This window comes from Leguminivora glycinivorella, chromosome 20, assembly GCF_023078275.1.
Source record: "Leguminivora glycinivorella isolate SPB_JAAS2020 chromosome 20, LegGlyc_1.1, whole genome shotgun sequence".
NCBI classification, from domain to species: domain Eukaryota; kingdom Metazoa; phylum Arthropoda; class Insecta; order Lepidoptera; family Tortricidae; genus Leguminivora; species Leguminivora glycinivorella.
The window spans coordinates 15,924,406-15,945,571 of NC_062990.1; the positions used below are offsets into that span (position 1 = coordinate 15,924,406).

A 21,166-nucleotide genomic window follows, 5' to 3' on the forward strand; every position below is an offset into this window, starting at 1 on the left:
TCTTACCAACCCAATATTTTACCACTTTGTCGGCGTGATTGATATGCACCTAATTTCAGCTTTCTAGTATCCGCGGACGGACGGACGGACAGACATGGCGACTTAAAACTATAAGGGTTCCTAGTTGACTACGGAACTCTAAAAATATAATACAGGCGCAGGCGTGAGTTGACATGAATATTTTTATGCCATTGTATTTTTATGCTGACATAAACACACACACACACACACACGCGCACACACACACACACACACACACACACACACACACACACACACACACACACACACACACACACACACACACACACACACACACACACACACACACACACACACACACATAGTTATTGATTTTTTTTTTTTTTAAGAAAAGGGTCGTAATTTTGTACATTTCTTTAAATTACCGTATTTTATTTTATTCTTGACACAACATTTCTTTAAACCGAATATTATTTATATACCACCAATATAGGAAGGAAACGCCACACTCCTCAAGCCTTTTATCCAAACGATTTATTTCTTTACACTACTGCTTGTCTCAAAACACAATAATCAACCTTACAACAAAATGTATACGGTTGATATAGATTGCCTGCTTTGTTTTACGCAGGGGAAGTACAACCGGAACAGAACGCTCAGTGTATGTGATACATTTTGTTTCAAGCGCGATAAAGTTAACTATGACGAATGGCTTGTACTGAACAAAATACTATAGCAAAAAGGTAATAAGTGTATATGAAAATATGGGTTGATAAGACGTTTTTCTTTTGGTATTGTAATTGTGAGAAGATAGCGCTGTTTGCGTGAAATATGAGCGAAAAGAAATATTCTTTGTTGTAAATGTAGCGAGAGATTGGGTATTGTTTGATAGTTTTTGTGTGATGTTGGAATACGATTTTTAAGTGCAGTTTATACTTTTTATAGATAGATAGTCAGTCAGTTATTGATTTGGCACACTGCAAACATACACAATACACAATATTTGTACTTGGAGGTTATTATTATTACTAAGAGCCTATATTGTCCCACTGTTGGGCAAAGGCCTCCCTCAAACTCCTCCACGCATCCCTATACCCTGAAGTCTCCCACCAGTCCTGGTCAAAGGCGTCAAGCTCGTCACGCCATCTCTGGCGAGGTCTACCGCAACGTACTTGGAGGTATCGGCAAATATTAATATTAGCGCCATCCTGTCGAGAAATATCATATAATTATGTAGCGTCATCTAGAGGACGGTACATTTCGTCTGTAAGGTCCGAATTACATTTCTTCTTAGACTTTATCTGTCTATACGGAGTTTTAATGTATATCTTTGCTAACACTTTTTTTTTACTAGCCTATAATTGTGTCCCACTGCTGGGCAAAGGCCTCCCCTTTCTTCCGCCACCCATCATGATTTGTCGTCTGCTCCGGCCAGTCGCTGCAAAATGCGTCGAGGTCATCCCGCCGCCAATACTAATTTACATGAACATATTTACATAATTATATAAGAAACTAAGACTAAACTTTTAAGTTATATAAATAAATAACAATGTAAGAAAAAAGCTAGTGTCTAAAATAGGCCCTTGAGGCATTGTACCAAGGATACTGGCGACATTTCATCACTGTATCGTAATATTGATACGTTGCGCTTCGCGATTTCTGTGAACAACTTTTTCGTGCTGGGATGGACCTAGAGTTTCTACGCCGAAAGGTACAAAAAGGTATTCTTTGCCAAGACTTTTGTATTTATAACGTTTCAAAATGTCGGCACTTTCTGCCGCTGCGCCCGCTTTTTATCCCCCGACGCAAAAACGAAGAGGTGTTATAAGTTTGACGTGTCTGTCTGTCTGTCTGTCTGTCCGTCTGTCTGTCTGTCTGTTTGTCTATCTGTCTGTGTGTGTGTCTGTCTGTGGCATCGTAGCTCCCGAACGGATGAACCGATTTAGATTTAGTTTTTTTTGTCTGAAAGCTGAGTTAGTCGGGAGTGTTCTTAGCCATTTTTCATGAAAATCGGTCCACTATGTCGCGGTCGGGGGTTTTTTCAAAAGTTTAATTTTGTGGTTAGGTTATATCTTGGTCTGTTGGGGGTGAGACGGTGCTAATACTAATTAAATATAACCTAAATAAGCCATCCCCATATACCTCTAAAATCCAGAAGATATTTTAACTTCAACATCTTAATCAAATCTTAAAGAACTCTTTGAGCTTCCAGCGTATAATCCGCAAAGACATATTTTACTAGTAGACGGAAAAGAGGTTTTTAATCTTGGTCTTTGGAAACTTTGCGGTATCTTAACTTGGATCGGGGAAATTTATATGCGACGATTTTCACTGAGTTTCGATAAGAAATTGAAAAATTGCAAGGCTTTTTCGGTCAATGTTTTATTAAATTTTGTTTAGAGGAATTTTTTGTCGCGTACCGGCCGTTGATTAAGCTGTTTACCTGAACCTACTCTGTAACCGAAGTTTGCTAACTTAATACTTAATACTTAAATATACATGGGCGTAGGGATGTGACGACCCCATCGCTTACTGGTTTTACCAGTGCAATCAGTCAACGCAGGACAGCTTGTGGCGAGCTGTTGGGGAACTTTGGCGGGTGTTGCCTCTGAATGTGTCCTATCATATGGGCAAGGGCAACATCCACTTGGTGTACCCCTTACATTTCAGTGTCAAAAGGTTGGCGCGTTGGGTTGGGTAGTGTGTAGTGTGTGTGTTGGTACACTACACACTACATGTATAAACTCAAGCCAGTATTCCCAAAAGGGTCAGGCCGTGCACATAAACCTGCTCAAATAAATCTACTAAGGTCGTATACAAAACTTATTTTCTATAGGCTACATTATTAACTTAAAAAAACCGCCCAAGAGCGTGTCGGGCCACGCTCAGTGTAGGGTTCCGTAGTTTTCCGTATTTTTCTCAAAAACTATTGAACCTATCAAGTTCAAAACAATTTTCCTAGAAAGTCTTTATGAAGTTCTACTTTTGTGATTTTTTTCATTTTTTTTAAACATGTGGTTCAAAAGTTAGAGGGGGGGAGACGCACTTTTTTTCTTTAGGAGCGATTATTTCCGAAAATATTAATATTATCAAAAAATGATCTTAGAAAACCCTTATTCATTTTTAAATACCTATCCAACAATATATCACACGTTGGGGTTGGAATGAAAAAAATATCAGCCCCCACTTTACATGTAGGGGAGGTACCCTAATAAAACATTTTTTTCCATTTTTTATTTTTGCACTTTGTTGGCGTCATTGATATACATATTGGTACTAAATTTCAGTTTTCTAGTGCTTACGGTTACTGATATTATCCGCGGACGGACGGACGGACGGACGGACGGACGGACGGACGGACGGACGGACGGACGGACGGACGGACGGACGGACGGACGGACGGACGGACGGACGGACGGACGGACGGACGGACGGACGGACGGACGGACGGACAGACAGACATGGCGAAACTATAAGGGTTCCTAGTTGACTACGGAACCCTAAAAATGTGTACCTATTTATGTAAACGATGTGCGTTTCATATACTTTTGAACTTTCAGACACTTATAATTTATGGTAACTGTTTTTAATCATGTTTTATTTTTCAAGGATACATGACTGAATATAAACAATTTAAGAAGTTGTAAGAGTTTTAAATTTTCGACGACCGGTCTGGCGCAGTCGGTAGTGACCCTGCCTGCTACGCCGCGGTCCCGGGTTCGAATCCCGGTAAGGGCATTTATTTGTGTGATGAGCACAGATATTTGTTCCTGAGTCATGGATGTTTTCTATGTATACAAGTATTTATATATTATATATATCGTTGTCTGAGTACCCACAACACAAGCCTTCTTGAGCTTACCGTGAGCCTCAGTCAATCTGTGTAAGAATGTCCTATAATATTTATTATTTATTTATTATTTATTATTTATAAAATATTTTTCCTAAAGTAAGACAAAATACGTAACCTAACCTCCGGATTTCCATTCAAATATTCAACAAGCGTGTTATAAATCGTATCGCCTACGTGTCGTGTATTATACAAGATTCCTTCACAGAAAATATGAAGTCAGTATTTACTGAAGAGAAATTGAATAAAGTTAAACATATTTTGAGCCAATGCACGGTGCAATTTTCTTGAAATATTGCTCTCAAACAGGGCGCTATCAATATTGCATATTGCATATTAACGACGACCGTAAGACAAAGCGTTCTGGGTAAAATGTAACTTAGTTTTATAAACTACTAACTTTTGCCCGCGGCTTCGCTCACGTTAGAAAGAGACAAAAAGTAGCCTATGTCACTCTCCATCCCTTCAACTATCTCCACTTAAAAAATCACGTCAATTCGTCGCTCCGTTTTGCCGTGAAAGACGGACAAACAGACACACACACTTTCCCATTTATAATATTATTAGTAATTAGTAATTAGTAATATTAGTAATTAGTAATTAGTATTAGTATGGAAGTATGGATATTCTGTCATCTTCATGAAATGTACAAAGAAACAAATATACAAACTTAACTTAAATAAAAGTGTAAAAAACACAGAAAAAACAACGTTTTTCCACCTAGCGAGCCCTAAAGGCGTTTCACATGAAACCATGTCGACTCGCATCACGCCCGGAGGAATCTGAAAGGCATACTTCACTTGGGGCTAAAATCTAAGGGTTGTTAAAGCCACCCCGTTGGTAAGGCAGTGGTCCCACCGCCGACGGTAAGCAAGAACTAGAGACTAGAAATAAAATATTTTTCACCATACCAACTGTTAAAGGCTTTCTTTGCTATTCGAAAACAGATAGCAAAATTGCATTCTATCCACAAGGGGGCAAAGTAATTTCCAGGCCTCGGATTATTTTTCGCATGGTAAGATGAAAGAAAACTATGGAGTCGATATTAAAACTAAACTTTAATTCATATTCATACTCATACTCACAAATTTTCTTAGTCCCGTAATACTTTTGTCCCTTGTGCAGGTTGACAGATCGAAAATGTTAATCAAAAATTAATCTTACTGAATGTAATTAAAATTATTTATGTGGTGTGATTTGGGAAGCCTTTTGCTTGGTAAAGGGTTACATTTACCCTGTAACTATATCAAATTAGTTACTATTTTGTTTGGTTCAGACTACTTTGTTGCAGTAAACGTAATCCTTTGAAATCCTTCCTAATCACTTTTTAAATACTGAATTTTATTTTAGATACTAAAATTATAAATGCTAAAGTGTGTCTGACTGTTTCAATATATGTAGTTGAAATTTTGTGAGATAGTGTGATTCCCAGAAAATGACATAGGACAGTTTAGATTATATTTTACACCCTGTATTTCACTTCCGACCAGAATGTAAGATACCATAATTGCCATAAACAACGCCTGGTAATTGATGTAACAATATCGCTCAAATTGAATCTTTGCCTTTATTTTTTTATCAGGCGCTCTAAATTACTAATTCCACGAAGACGAAATTGCGATCAAAACCTAGTCAAATACATAGGTATTTTCTTTTATCGACACGTGATCTTTATAATTTTACGTTATTATGGGAACAAATCAAAATTTTTTTTTTGTGGTGTCCGTTATTTTTTCTTTAATATATGACATCTTATTTCGATTTTTTACTTTATAATTTTGTTTATTTATTCTGAAAGACTATAGCTAACTGCTTCCTCGCCCTTGGTGTGACGACTGCCTTCCCTGTTGGCGTCGCTAAATGACAACCTCATTTGAATAATTGCTGTATTGCTAAAGCTTTAACAGATCTATGTTGTAGTCCTAAGGCACCCCAGAGGTGCAAAGGGCCTTCACAAGCTCGCGCCACGCCTTTCTATCTTCAGCGACCCTCGTGGCCTCGCTCCAGCTCAGACCAGCCGCTCGTAGCTCATTTTCGACGGACCGCTTCCATGAGTGAACAGGGCGCCCGGGGCCACGGCTTGCATTCTGCGGTTTCCAGTCGAAAGCAATGCTCGCATTATTTCTTCCCCCTCTCCGAAGAGTGTGTCCAATCCATCTCCATTTTCGTGTCGCGATTTCCTCGTCAATGGGTGTTTGCTGGCATATACTCCACAGGTCCTGATTTCGGATAGTGTTTGGCCAGAAAACGCGAAGGATCGACCTCAGGGACTTGTTGACGAATACTTGGAGCTTTTTCGTTAGGCCCTTTGTCACTCTCCACGTTTCGCAGCCAAACAGTAGCACAGATTTCACTATGGATTCGAAGAGGGAAAGCTTGATTCGACGCGTGAGCACATTTGACTCCCAGACGGCCTTTAACTGAGCAAACGCAGCCTTCGCCTTTTTTATTCTGCTGTCGATGTCGTCGTCCGCTCCACCTTTCTCAGTCAACACGCTCCCTAGGTACACAAACTTGGACACCGAGTCTAGGCTCTCGCCCCCCAGTGTCAGCGGATCCGTTGAACTTGACTTCACACGCATGCTGACTGTTTTGCGTTTGTTAATTCGCAGGCCCATTCTGTCCGCCTCTTCCTGAAGACTTTCAAGTTTAGCTTCCAGATAAGCAAGAGTAGGCGAAATTAACACGATGTCGTCCGCGTAGTCCAAGTCTTCCAGAGCGTTGGTGTCCCATGGTATACCTCTCGGCGTCGATACCACATTGCGCATGACGTCATCTAGGAGGATCACAAATAAAAGCGGCGATAAGAGGCATCCCTGTTTTACTCCGGCTGTAATGTGTATAGGCGCTCCGAGCTCTTTCTCATGTACTACCCTGCATGTGCTATCTTCGTATAAAGAGCGTATTATCCGTATGATGCAGGCAGGGATACCCCTCCTACCCAAACTTGCCCACAGCGCGGTCCACTTCACCGTGTCAAAGGCCTTTTCAAAGTCAACGAAAGCTAAGAACAGCTCCGTTTGCCATTCGACACATTGTTCTATAAGGATGCGTAGGGTGTTGGTGTGGTCTGTGCAGGAGCGACCCGGGCGAAATCCTGCCTGCTCTTCGCGTAGAGTGTCAGCTACTTTTGGCGCGATGCGATTAAGCAAAACTTTTGCCAAGACTTTGGCAGCAGCTGGGAGTAGTGTAATCCCACGCCAATTATCACATCGCGACAGATCCCCCTTCTTTGGGACTTTCACCAGGAGCCCCTGCTTCCATTCATCGGGTACTTGTCCAGCTTCCCATATACGGGTTATTAGGGGATATAGTAGCGTTGCAGATGTGGCAACATCAGCCTTCAGCATGTCAACATGCACATTATCGATCCCTGGTGACTTCCCCGGCTTCAAGGATTTTAGAGCCGTGACTACCTCATCGAATAATGGCGGCATGGTTGAGATGTCCAGTTTCCAGGCGGGTTCACTAAAAGAGCTGCACTCGGGCTCCGGTGACTGGGTTCGGTCCAACAGATGGCTGAAGTGCTCCGTCCAGCGCTGCAGCTGTTCGTTTGCTGTACATAGCAGACTACCGTCGCTTCCCTTCAGCGGTTTCCTAGCCGCACGAGCACTACGCCCGCTGAGCGAGCGTGTTATGTCGTACAGCTGTCGCATGTCTTTGCGGTTAGCGGCGGTGTTTGCGCGGTCTGCTAGCTCATCAGCAACTCTCCGGCGATCACGACGAGCAAGTCTTTTTATCGTCGAACGCAGACTGCCATACTCTTCCCTCAAGAGGGTCGTCTGAGGCTCCGCAGAGGACAGTAACTGGGACTTGATATTTTGTCTGGCTTCAATAGCCTGCCATAGTTCCTGCGACATCCAGACTTTCCTCCTTGGGTTTGAATAGCCGAGCACTTTTTCACCGGCGTTTGTAAAGGCAGTGCGGATCCGGGACCAGGTCTCCTCTATCTGCTCATCCTCAAGTTCCTCCAGAAGCTCGAACTGGTTCCCGAGACATACGCGAAAGTTTTCGCGACACTCAGGGTCCCGAAGTTTCTGTATGTCAAATCTTCTGGACGACTGCTCAGATTTGCGATGGGGAATTGCCAACTTAATTCTTACTTCTGCAAGGACCAGGTGGTGATCACTATCCACGTCGGCGCCACGCCTATTCCTCACATCTAGCAGCGAGGACCTCCAGGAACGACTGATTGCAATGTGGTCAATTTGATTGCGTGTTACACCGTCCGGAGAGATCCATGTAACCTTGTGGCACTCCTTATGCTGAAAAAGCGTTCCTCCTACTACCAGGTTACGTGCAGAGCACAGGTCGCCAAAGAGTTCTCCGTTTTCGTTCATGTCTCCAGCTGCTCCATGTTTGCCCATGTAGTGTTCGCGCCCTGCATTACTATTTCCCATCTTGGCGTTTAAATCGCCCATTAATATGATGAGGTCTTGCTTGCGTGTGCTCCTGAGTGTGTTTTCCAGCAGCTCGTAGAATGCCGATTTGGTCACATCCGAGGCCGAATTAGTTGGAGCATAGCACTGAACAATGCTAATTTTACGAGCTCGCGAGTCAAAACGTGCTGAGATAATGCGCTCAGATATTGGCTTCCAGCTCAAAAGACTCTTTTTGGCAGTACTGCTAAGCAGAAGACCTACTCCGTGCTCACGTCGTGAACTCTCGTCTTCTTTGCCGCTGTATAACAAAGTGCAGCCATAGTCTGCCGCTTGCTCTCCAAAACCGTTCCATCTCGTCTCGCTTAATCCGAGGATGTGAATGCCGTAATCTTTCATGACTTTGGCTACCTGCGGAAGCCGTTCGGGTCGAGTCATGGTTCTGACATTCCAGCATCCAATCCGTGTCCGTTGTTTCATGCCAAAAGTCGTCGTTAAAGGAGTCCGGTCGTTTTGCAATTGTGAAGGTTTCATAATCAAATTAAAGTTTAAGGATGTGCAGGTGATTAGCCCACAGCACCCCGATCACGACGACGGGGCTGCCATCATTGCGTTCGTGCCCGCAGAGCCGGTCTTTTTGGGGGTTCCCCAAGGCTTCCGGTTGCCTAAATGTTTTCTGTCAGGGTTGTCTCCCTTAGCTAAGTATCCGGTTTTAGGGCGCCGAATGCTCGCCCACGCCCTGCATACTCGGCTATTATGGTTCCAGGGTATATTTATAATGAAGCAAAGCCTGTTAGCGAACCATAACATTGCCCGGGAGGGACGGCAAGGACGTGTATGCAGAACTTAATTGGTGTGCGGAACTTAGGTCTAACTTTGCTTACTTAAACCTACGCAAACTGGCAAACTCAGTATTTTATTTCAGGAACATTACCGCCTAGCACAGTAAAGCCCACCGAGGCCTATCAATCACCAATTCCTTACCCCCCCCTTAACAGATCTATAATATAATATAATAGATAGATCGACGGCCTGGATATAGATTGTAGAAACTCCTAGATGACGGATTTAATCAAGGCATTTCCATTATTTTAAGTGTCAGTTTTAGGAATAACATTTATTTTTTATGTGACAATACATTCAATAAAACAAAAAAATACACATTTTTTTTTGGCGAAATGTGCTTGACGTCATATAACATCTTTTCTTTATTTTGCCCTCAGAAATGCGTAGTTAAAATATTTCGTTTTCCTCATATTTACATCGTGTATAATACAGATCGACGGTCTAGATATATAAATAAAATAAATAAATAAATATTAAATAAATATTATAGGACATTCTTACACAGATTGACTGAGGCCCACGGTAAGCTCAAGAAGGCTTGTGTTGTGGGTACTCAGACAACGATATATATAATATATAAATACTTGTATACATAGAAAACATCCATGACTCAGGAACAAATATCTGTGCTCATCACACAAATAAATGCCCTTACCGGGATTCGAACCCGGGACCGCGGCGTAGCAGGCAGGGTCACTACCGACTGCGCCAGACCGGTCGTCAAATATTGTATATTGTAGAACCTCCTAGATGAGGGCTGTGCGATATCATCATGGCACCACTAGTCCATTACGACAATTATATGACTGACAGCCAGCTGGACAACAAACATTCCAAACATGTTTTCATCAAAATATTGAGGTTGTTGGAGAGAAAATCGGTACCATGATACTGATTAAAGATCGAGTACATATATAGTGGCTACTATCGTATAGCTAGTAGTCTCGTTCAGTAAATGGTATACTTTTTGAGCGTGTGCAGGATTTAATAAGGTTTTTTTTAATGATGTAGATGGCAAACGAGCAGACGAGCCGTCTGATAGGAAGCAGTCATCGCAGTCCATAGTTAGACATAAGGAACACATAAGTGCAGAAAGAACCCCATGGCGTATAGTGTAATTATCCTACTTAAAATCTTCCCTCTATATTTTTTTCTATATCTATGTCTTTAATAGATAATTATATAGATTGACAGCGACAGAGCAATCGTGACGTATTGACGTTTCAAATAAATGGAGGGGAAGTTTAAATTAAATTGCTTTTAAGAGTTATCTGATTGGCTGAGGGAGAAAAGGAAATTTTCGGCAAGTTTTCGTTTACAAATAAACAAAATGGAATTTTCTGCCGGGGGAAAATTATCTCATTGAGATAACAAATTTTACTTGAAGATGCATTCCTATATTAACGTAAACAAAATATAATAATGCGACTCCAACTGATTGCGAAGATGTGAATTATTTGTTTTGTCACTCTATAATTATTTGTTACTCTATAATTGTCATGTAGTATTATACGATAATAAACACTGGAGGAACAGAAATATAATAATGCACACATCATCATCCTCCATGCGTTATCCCGGCTCATGGGAGCCTGGGATCCGCTTTGACAACTAATCCCAAGATTTGGCGAAGGCTAGTTTTGCGAAAGCGACTGCCATCTGACCTTCCAACCCGAAGGGTAACTAGACCTTATTGGAATTAGTCCGGTTTCCTCACGATATTTTCCTTCACCGGAAAGCGACTGGCAAATATCAAATGACATTTCGCACATAAGTTCCGAAAAACTCATTGGTGCGAGCCGGGGTTCGAACCCGTGACCTCCGTAACGAAAGTCGTACGCACTTACCAGCGCTTCTTAAAATATAATAATGCACACAAAGATTAAAAAAAAAACCGCTTCCCTCAAAATCTAGAAGATTACTTTGCTAGTCCGCGAATAACTTGCCAGTTAATCAGTGATACCCTGCTTCCCTGATTCAATAATTGAACCGGCTGTATAAAAAAAAAACGTACATTTATAGCACAAATCAATTAGAGACAGTCATGAGGATTAAATAACTATTTAAATATATATAAAAATAAAATAAAAATAGTTTATTTGCCAAAAAGTGTTACAAAAGATTTTACCTTTGACCACCACACTAGGCTAGGCCTGTCTCGTGGAGTCAGTCCAAACATTACCATTTACATATTACATTTACTTTTCCTACGCTGAAGCAACAATTCTAATGACTAAAAAATATTTAAGACTAAAGCTAACCAGACTTAACAAGGGTAACACGGTTAATCACAGTATAGTTCAGTAACGAATTTTCGATTTTACTAGTGTAAAAAGAAACTGACTGACTGACTGACATATCAACGGACAGCCGAAACCGCTGGTGCTAGAGATTCCAAATTTCGCACGTAGGTTCCTTATAAGGTGTAGAAGAGAACTAACAAAGGATTTTTAAAATTCACCTCTTAAGGGGGTGAAATGGGGGTCCAAAGTTTGTATGGGAAAACAAGATTAGAGAGAAGAGCTAAGTATATTTTTTATCATTTAAATTAATTTACTTAAACGAAAAATTACGTAACTATTTTATGCCACTAGACTTGTTACAATTTGCCCTTTTTATGCGACAGCAGGCAAACCAGCAGATAGGTCATTTGGTAAGTGATCACTGCCGCCTCAGTTGCCGTTTTAAAAAACTTGAAAGATCAGTATTTATGCAATTATGTAGGTATGTTATTGTAAAACCGTATTAAGTACTGAATAAAGCGAATATTGTAGCGCCTCTGAAAAACTCACTTTCACAAGTACCTATTCCAGAAAACCTCGTTGAAAACTAGTTGTAATTTCTAAAAAACCTGTTCATCCGATCTCGATCTCGCGAGATCTCGAGTAAATTTCGAGATTTCAACTCATTCGCAATAAATCTTGATCGATTCATGTTTATGATATTTTTGTTTGATCTTAGTGCGTTTTCACATTATCCGATCCCATATCGGATGTAAAAAGAAAGAAAGAAAGAAAAATATTTTATTTGCAAACACACATCAAACAATTCGAAACAAACAATACAAGAAATTTTAGATTTGGTGTTTTTTTGGCGAAGGGTTCACGTAACCACATCGCGGACACTGGCGATCAAAATAAATATATGAAAGAGGCGCGATCCTAGCACACATTCTAAGCTCGTGTAGGTGAACGCGTACCATGCTTGTATGAGTGAGATATGACTGGTTGACGGTTCGCGTTTTTGACAGGCGGTAACTGTGAGGTAACCGAGAGGGGTGGGCGGCGCTATCAGCGGGGAGCGGGAGTGGCCATACTGTACGATAGTACTCTTTATTATACTGTGACGTAACTTTTAATAACATAAAGATATCGTCACTACTTTTGAAAAAACTTGTAAAGTCACTGAAAAGAAAATTGTAGTAAGTGTGTATGGAATGCATATAGACTTACTGCGTTTTAACTTTGAGAAGCAGCGTGAGATACGAGATTTTTTAAAAGTAGTGACAATATGTAACCTAACCAAAAAATTAAAATTTTGAAAAAACCCCCGACCGCGACATAGTGGTCCGATTTTCATGAACATGGCTAACTCCCGACTAACTCAGCTTTCAAACAAAAAAAACTAAATCGAAATCGGTTTATCAGTTCGGGAGCTACGATGACACAGACAGACACACACAGACAGACAGACAGACAGACAGACAAACAGACAGACACACACACAGACAGACACGTCAAACTTATAACACCCCGTCGTTTTTGCGTCGGGGGTTAAAAACTGATTTTAAATTTGGTGTTTTTTTAGCGAAGGGTTCACGTAACTTTTAATACATACATACATATAATCACGCCTGTATCCCATAAAGGGGTAGGCAGAGCACATGAACTATTAAGTTTCAGTGCCACTCTTGGCAAAGAGGGGTTGAAAGAAATCCAAATTGTGACATTGTGGTGACAGGTTAAGAATTTCACCACCCTCTTTCTTCCCGTGGGTGTCGTAGAAGTCGACTGTGGGACACTTTTGATAACATAAAGATATAAAATGAATCCGAAATAAAGCGACCCCCATAATATGACACGCTTATTTTTTACCCTTTTTACGACGAAGATAATTCCTCCATAAAGAAAAATGGCCCATAAAATGTGTCGACAAATTATCAGGTTTAAGGTTCAGGGTTTAGGGTCAAATTCTATCGTAAAAAACAGTTTAAAGGAAAAAAAACCTGCAGCTTTAAAGAGAGTAGATAGAATTAAGTATAATATATACAATATACTTATACTATCACGCCTGTATCCCGGAAAGGGGTAGGCAAAGCACATGAAACTGTTAAAGCTTCAGTGCCACTCTTGGCAATTAAGGGGTTGAAAGATATCGAAACTGTAACATTGCAGTGACAGGTTGCCAGCCTCTCGCCTACGTCACAATTTAACCCACATCCCATAGTCACCTTTTACGACACCCACGGGAAGAAAGGGGGTGGTGAAATTCTTAACCCGTCACAATACAAGCACACAGGCAAGCAGGCAGGTAAGTATAACATATATGTATGTAAAAATAATTGTTTGACCGGTGATTAAGAAATGAGCATACTCCCTTCTTAAAGGCCGGCAACGCAAATCCTTACATATATTTAATCGACGTTTGAGAAAAAAGCGTAGGTACTCCCTACTTTAAATGCCAGGAACGTAACCTTTTGATGGTGCGGGCGTCCATGTGTTTTGATGATCGCTTACCATTAGTACTTACCTAAGTATGCCTCTTTTAAATCAAACCTTAAAAAATACTATCTTTCCCTTCCTTAGATTTTATGAATGACACTGTTGTTTGTTTCTTTATGAATATAAACCTTTTGTATTTATGTGTGTATGTTTATGTATGTTTATGGTTATACTTATTTATGTATGTCTCTTTGAATGAGTGTTTTGTGTTGTTTGGTTGTATTTAAATTCTACTTCTCATATTTCTTAGAGCCACCTACCATATATTCTGATTATATTAACTCCAGTACCCAAAGGTTGTCTGGAAGAGATCGCTCTTAAGCGATAAGACCGCCTGTTGTTACCTCTGTTTAATTTGTTTTGTTTCTTGTGTATTACTTGTAAACTATGTGAGGTGTGCAATAAAGAGTATTGTATTGTATTGTATTGTATGTAATTTTCTGCCCCTAGAATCTCAGTAATAAAGTACCCGTTTGACGGCGCTGTTCATTTTCTTCATACAATTTCCGTGACGTATTAAAGACTCATAGCCTCAAGGATGCGTGCGTGACCTCATATCTAATACCAATAAACACACACACATATAAAAGCCACTTGCCTTGTAAATATAATGCTATTCACCCTTTACGGCCAATATAAAATAACGTTTCAAATAAAATATCCCGCATTCATTTTATTCCAAGCTTTTTCCCAAGATAGAAAGAGAAAGAAGATAGGTTTAGTGGTGTGTTAGAGGGGGATGGAACGTGGCACCTCTGAATAGGATAGCTCGAGGCAGGACAAACACAATATCGTGGAGAAGATGGTGGTAGTGATGGGTGTCAATTTTATCGACATAAGATGTTTAAATCGTATTTAGAGAAGATTTTTTTACACTTAAAAATTTAAAGAAAAACGTAACTTTTCACACTAAGTGCATTGTCAAATTATCGGATGTAGGGACGATATCCCATAACGTATATTTAAGACGCCATCTTTGATAGCCTTTGAAATCCTTCCTACATCCGATATCGGATCGGATAATGTGAAAACAGTAACATGTAGGTGGTACATTATATAAGCATCGATCGAATTAATTACAGTTTTACTTTTATATTTGTGTAAAACTATACACAATAATAATAAATAGGCGGAATAGAAATAACATTTTAAGTGATTTTTAATTAGTGCAAAAGTTGTTCCCAAAAACTGATATTGGTGGCGATAATATGATTAAAATAGATTCATTTCGATGTGAATCATTACAAAAAGATATTTACTATCGATAGTACAATCATAAGTATCATAGTTGAACCACACCTCGGACACTGGCGATCAAAAATATGAAAGAGGCATGTTCCTAGCACACATTCCATGCTCGTGTATGTGAACGCGTGCCATGCTTGTATGAGTGAGATATGACAGGTCGACTGTTCGCGTTTTTGACAGGCGGTAACTGTGAGGTAACCTAGAGGGGGTGGGTGGCACTTTCAGCGGGGAGCGGGAGTGGCCATACTGTACGATAGTACTCTTTATTATACTGTGGTTTAACTTTCTGCTACATTTAATCATCAATACATCAAAAGTTAAATCATAATATATTCTATTCTATTCTACCATATGACCTTCCAACCCGAAGGGTAACTAGCCTTATTGGCCTTAACTGGTCAGGCTTTAAACATAAATCTTAATAAATATCGATCCGAATTTATAAAACACCTAAACTATCGATAGCAACGCTTCGCCTCCCTACAAGGATTTGTTTCGCCGTGATTGGTTATTGACACAACTCGCGATATATCGGTTAATCTGGATAAGACACCCAAACCGGATTAGTGAACAACATCATATAATATATATGTACACACTGTCTTTTATTACGACGGAGTAAGGCACATAATGTTTCAAGGAAATATCGGTTTTCGATAAGTGATAAAATTAAGATGATAGTGGGACTTCTTTTTCTTTATACAAAACGTTACCATTTTTGTTCTGGATTATTCTTTCAGGCCAATCTGGTCTATCGGGTAGTGACTCTGCCCGCTAAGCCGCGGTCCTGGGTTCGAATCCCAGTACGGGTATTTATGTGTGATGAGCACATATACTTATTCTGGAGTCGTGGATGTTTTCTATGTATATAAGTATACTAGCTTTTCCCCGCGGTTTTATCATACAAACTTTGGACCCCCATTTCACATCCTTAGGAGGTGAATTTTGAAAAATCCTTTCTTAGTGCTTCTCTACACATTTTAAGGAACCTATGCGTGCCAAATTTGGAATCTGTAGGACCAGGACCATAACAGTGCTCAAAGGACCCTCCCCTGCGGAACACCAGCGGCAGATGCATTCCCTGTAGGTGTTGAAGTGAGACAAGGTATTTTGTCTTCTAATGTCGCTGTTGATAGACTAAACAAACATGCACTTACTGTATGTGTTGAAGATGGACAGTTGCACGGTGCTGCAATCATCCCCCACTTGCAGATACGTGATCTCGCAGCGGTACAGCCCCTCGTCCGAGGCCTGGACGTCCGTGATGACCAGCTCGGCGAAGGTCGAGTTTGGCACGTGGTTTATTGACATTCTGTGGACAAAGATGAAATTGTCAATTACATAACTGGAAGAGATCACTTAAAAGGATAAGTTCGCCTTTGTACTAATGATAAGCTTTTTTTCTTGTGTTGTATTTTTTGCTGGTACAATAGAGTGTACTACTACTACTACATGTACACGGAGAAGCTGATGGTACAATCTTAACTTTAATTCTAAAAAGGCGTCGGAACACAAGGGGTTCTAGAATAAGGAACTCAACATTTGAATCATCATTCACTTGCGCTTTTCTCATTATTTGGGGTCGGCGCAATAGATCTTTAATTCCTCTACCGTAATTTCCATACATACCTTTCGATCTCATGTCATTCTTCAAATATTCACACACTCCATCCATCTTTTCTTAGTCCTTCCTCTATCCTTGTATCCATCCACCTTTATATTTACCACTCGTTTTGTAGCATGTCTTTCATCAATCCACAGTCCACACAACATCCCCATACCATGCTAAGTAATCTTCCTCTTACCTTCTCTGTTACTGACGCTACTCTCAGGTTGCCTCTTTCAATGCGTAAAAAAATGTCACGTTTTTTTACGTACCCGGGGGGCGATTTTTGAATCTCGCATACGGGATTTTGTCACTAAAATACCGGTTGAAAACCGTGCTTATTATTTTCAGTGACAATTTTCTGAATTCAAAAATCAGCCCGCAGTTTTTGAATAATCAATGGAGTTTTTACGTTGGTCACTGAAAATCCACAACATATCAAAGGCCAATAACTTGTCACGGTAAATAGACAGATAAAGTTTCTAACACATATATTATGTCGCACAAAGCAAAGAAAGATCCAATATTTTGCTCAAAGAAACTCGCAACTCGTAAACTTCAGACTTAGTTGCCGATAATTAAAAATGTCCACCTTTCCGGGACTAATTCCGGAAACTGTGTTCCGCGTCAGTTGAGAAAAGATTTATATCCGTTTATTGCAAAAAGGACTAGTAGCCTATGTTATACCATTTTCCGAAAAACACGCACGTAAACCCAGAAGCGAGAAGCGTAGAGGTCGCGGGTTCGAACCCCGGCTCGTACCAATGAGTTTTTTCGGAACTTCTGTGCTAAATTATGTCTTTTGTTATCGGTGAAGGAAAACATCGTGAGGAAACCGGACTAATCCCAATAAGGCCTAGTTAACCTTTGGGTTGGAAGGTCAGATGGCAGTCGCTTTCGTAAAACTAGCGCCTACACCAAATCTTAGGATTAGTTGTTACAGCAGACCCCAGGCTCCCATGAGCCGTGGCGAATGCCGGGATAACGCAAAAAGGATGATAACGTACGTAAACCCAGAGATGAGTTGCGAAAAAACCTAATCCGATCCCATGTTGCATTATACAGTGATTTACATGCAAAAACAATTCTGCCAAAAATACAATGCATGCATAAATCCCGCCATTTTGGAAATGCGCAAATGATATATAAAGAAATAAATTGATGTTTTAATATTTAAATTTACATGTGCATTGTTTTTAAAATTACGGATTCACATGTTGGGTAGAAAAATAAATAGATAATTGAAATTTCTTTATCTACATTCATAAGTTCTATAAGTTTAGTATAATATGGTTATGAGCGATGAGCAAATGGCATATATCTGCGTTTTAGTGCCACTATTGGCAAAAAGGGGTTGAAAGAAATCCAAATTGTGACATTGCAGTGTCAGGTTGCCAGCCTCTCGCCTACGCCACAATTTAACCCATATCCCACAGTAGACCTACGACACCCACGGGACAACTCGGACACTGGCGATCAAATATATTGAAAGAGGCGCATTCCTAGCACACAGTCTTAGCTCGTGTAGGTGAACGCGTACTATGCTTGTATGAGTGAAATATGACAGGTCGACTGTTCGTGTTTTTGACAGGCGGTAACTGTGTGGTAACCGAGAGGGGGTGGGCGGCACTTTCAGCGGGGAGCGGGAGTGGCCATAATGTACGATAGTACTCTTTATTATACTGTGCCCGCGGGAAGAAAGGGGGCGGTGAAATTCTTAACCCGTCACCACACGGGGCTTTAATTGTCATTCATAAAATTTTCATAACTTTATTTCATTTGTCAATGTACAAGCTCTATTAATACTACCTTTTGATTCCCCGCCGAAAAAGAAAACTTAATCAAGAAAAACCAAGTCACGCAAAATTAATTAAGGATAAAACCGGTTTTAGACAAAGGCTAATAGTTGGACGGTGAGTGCGCGTTTCTAATCAAGTGGACTCCACTAGATTGATAGCTTCGTGTTTTTGACGTATCCTTTTATCGAGTCAATGGTTTTCGGTCTTGTTCTTTTGTTGATATTTAAGGTTGTAGTGTAAGGTTTGAGTGGATGCTTGGCGGAGCGTGCAGTAGTAGTAGTAGTAGGCCTTTAGTACCGTTTTGTAACTAAAAATAGGTAACCAGCTTCGAAACGGGAAAAAAATCCCAATTCGTAACTGGCTTCAAATTGGGACTTTCCCATTACCGATTTGTAACCACGTTTGGTCACCGGCTTCGAAACGGGAAAAAGTATCCCGTACTGGTTACAAAATGTGATTTTTTTTGCCGTTATGAATACATGTTTTATTTAAATAATGCTGACGTTGAGTAATTTTTTAGGGTTCCGTAGTCAGCTGACTAGGAACCCTTATAGTTTCGCTTTGTCCATCTGTCCATATTATGTACACCGACCTAGCTTCGATTTGGAAGAAACTCCGGTCAGTAACTCGGGCCCAATACGTAAACAGCTACAAACAGGGAATTTTTTATTCCCGTTCTGTAGCCAGTTACAAAGCTTAGTTACCAAACGGTACCACTCTGACCCAATACGTAACCGTAAAATGGGAATCAAGATTCCCGGTTTGAAACCGGTTACGAAATGTTGGCTACCAAACGGTACTGGTTTATAATTCTAATAAACTCGCGTGTAAGTTAGGCGTACTTAGTACTTACTTACATAGATAGGTACCTTAATTGAAATAGGCTTGATATTACTTACTCACCGTGTTATTACCGTGTGGTGACGGGTTAAAAATTTCACCACCCCCTTTCTTCCCGTGGGTGTCGTAGAAGGCGACTGTGGGATATGGGTTAAATTGTGGCGTAGGCGAGAGGCTGGCAACCTGTCACTGCAATGCCAAGAGTGGCACTGAAACTTAAGTAGTTTCATGTGCTCTGCCTACCCCTTAATGGGATACAGGCGTGATTGTTTGTATGTATTACTTACTCAAAGGCCTTCCATAATTCCGCCCTTTAGTTATTTCTTTGACCCTTTTTTTTAAATGTTCATTGTTATCAGATTAATATCAATTCTGTGACAGCGGTCGAATCAGTACGTAGGTATACTAGGTATGCGATGCGACGAACAACTCTCGCGCGTGCGTCACCGCTCGCCCGTGAGGCCCTACTGATTTGCCCCTCGCGAGGGGTACTTACCAGTTCGATACCTACACGCGCGAGTGGAACAGGTCTGACGGTACCTACTAAAATGCACCGGGCGTGGAGCGTCGACTCAGGACACTTGTATGAGTTTCAATTGTTTGAAATGACAAAATGTGAGCATTAGGGCCTGAGTGCACGCTCATATTGGGTACCGAAGCGGTAAATTCTAACCCCCTTATTCATAAACGTTCAATAAAGTTATCACGCCGATAAAGTTCGTTTGTCCCTTTTTGGCATATTGGTGTGATAGAAAGGGAGAAACGAACTTTTTGAATAAGGGCGTATAGATATAATGTTAATATTATTATATCTAAAGCGTTTTTAACAAGAATACTTGAATATTTTATTTAGTATCTAGTTCAGTGCTAATAAAACAAGCGCTAACAGCGCTCCATTAAGCAAGGTGAATTAGCGAGCCGCCATATTTAATCGAGGGACCCCCTGTAGTGTATAGGTGTCTCGAGTACATATGGCAGTCGGTGTCCGAGTGTGATGGAGCACGGACGTGCGGTGTGTATTGGCGAGCCAACCCGATGTATATAGTGTAATAGAGTGACATTACAAGTGGCGACGAGGATAAAAGCAAGTACTTACCACGTGAATCTAGTATTCGGAAAAGATGGGATAGAAACATAAGTAACATAACCTATAAAATCGAGTAACGATGCGCCATGATGCACCGTTATCTTTTTGTAAACAGGTTTGGTTACCTGCCGTTTTAAATTACTGGCATTCTTAGTAGTTTCGGAACGTAATGAAGCTAAATGAAAGTGTTCATTAAATACTACAAAGCGAAATGATTATAACGGCAGTTTTTCAAGAATTAAGTCAAAACCAAATAAAAATAAATGAAATGTTATTTCTTTCAACCGTGCGAATATAAACCTTAAGCAGGTAACCGATAGATGTAATTAATAAAATGTTTGAGGCAATTGACAACATACGGCCAACCTTCCTAGATTGTCATGCCTATACAGGTGTCGGTGTGTGGCTCCTACCTACCTAGTAAACGGTTTGGTTACCTACCTAGATTGCCAAATGTTTTTAGGTACCAAAATGTTATTTGAGTTTATGTGTAGTGGGTTTATAAAATTGATTTATTATTTACCCGGAATCATTACAATAATTTCCGTCCAACCAAGAGAAATGATATTTATTTTTAATTAGTGAAGTTACCATCTACCTGTTGGTTGGTTTAATACACAAAATTATGTGATGTTGCTAAATTTATAAATGGTTAAGCTATTTACCTAAATAAGGCATTTACTTGAATGATAAAATGTTGTACAACCATCACACTTAAATGTCCTATGGTAGCATTAGTCGATGTTTGAGAGTAAGGTGAAAACCAAAACAAACTAGATAAATACTTACCTAAGTATACTTCCTTACA

The 21,166-nt window shown here is 40.3% G+C and overlaps 1 protein-coding gene across 6 annotated transcripts in view; it reads right to left on the reverse strand.

Annotated features, from left to right (window-relative positions):
• LOC125236967 (nephrin-like) overlaps positions 1–21,166 on the reverse strand; it is an 835,833-nt gene that overhangs the window by 258,710 nt on the left and 555,957 nt on the right. For all 6 annotated transcript variants that reach the window (XM_048143884.1, XM_048143886.1, XM_048143883.1 and 3 more), the window contains exon 4: positions 16,184–16,338. In XM_048143884.1, coding sequence (XP_047999841.1) covers positions 16,184–16,338 — 155 coding nt within the window. The remainder of the gene's footprint in view (positions 1–16,183; positions 16,339–21,166) is intronic.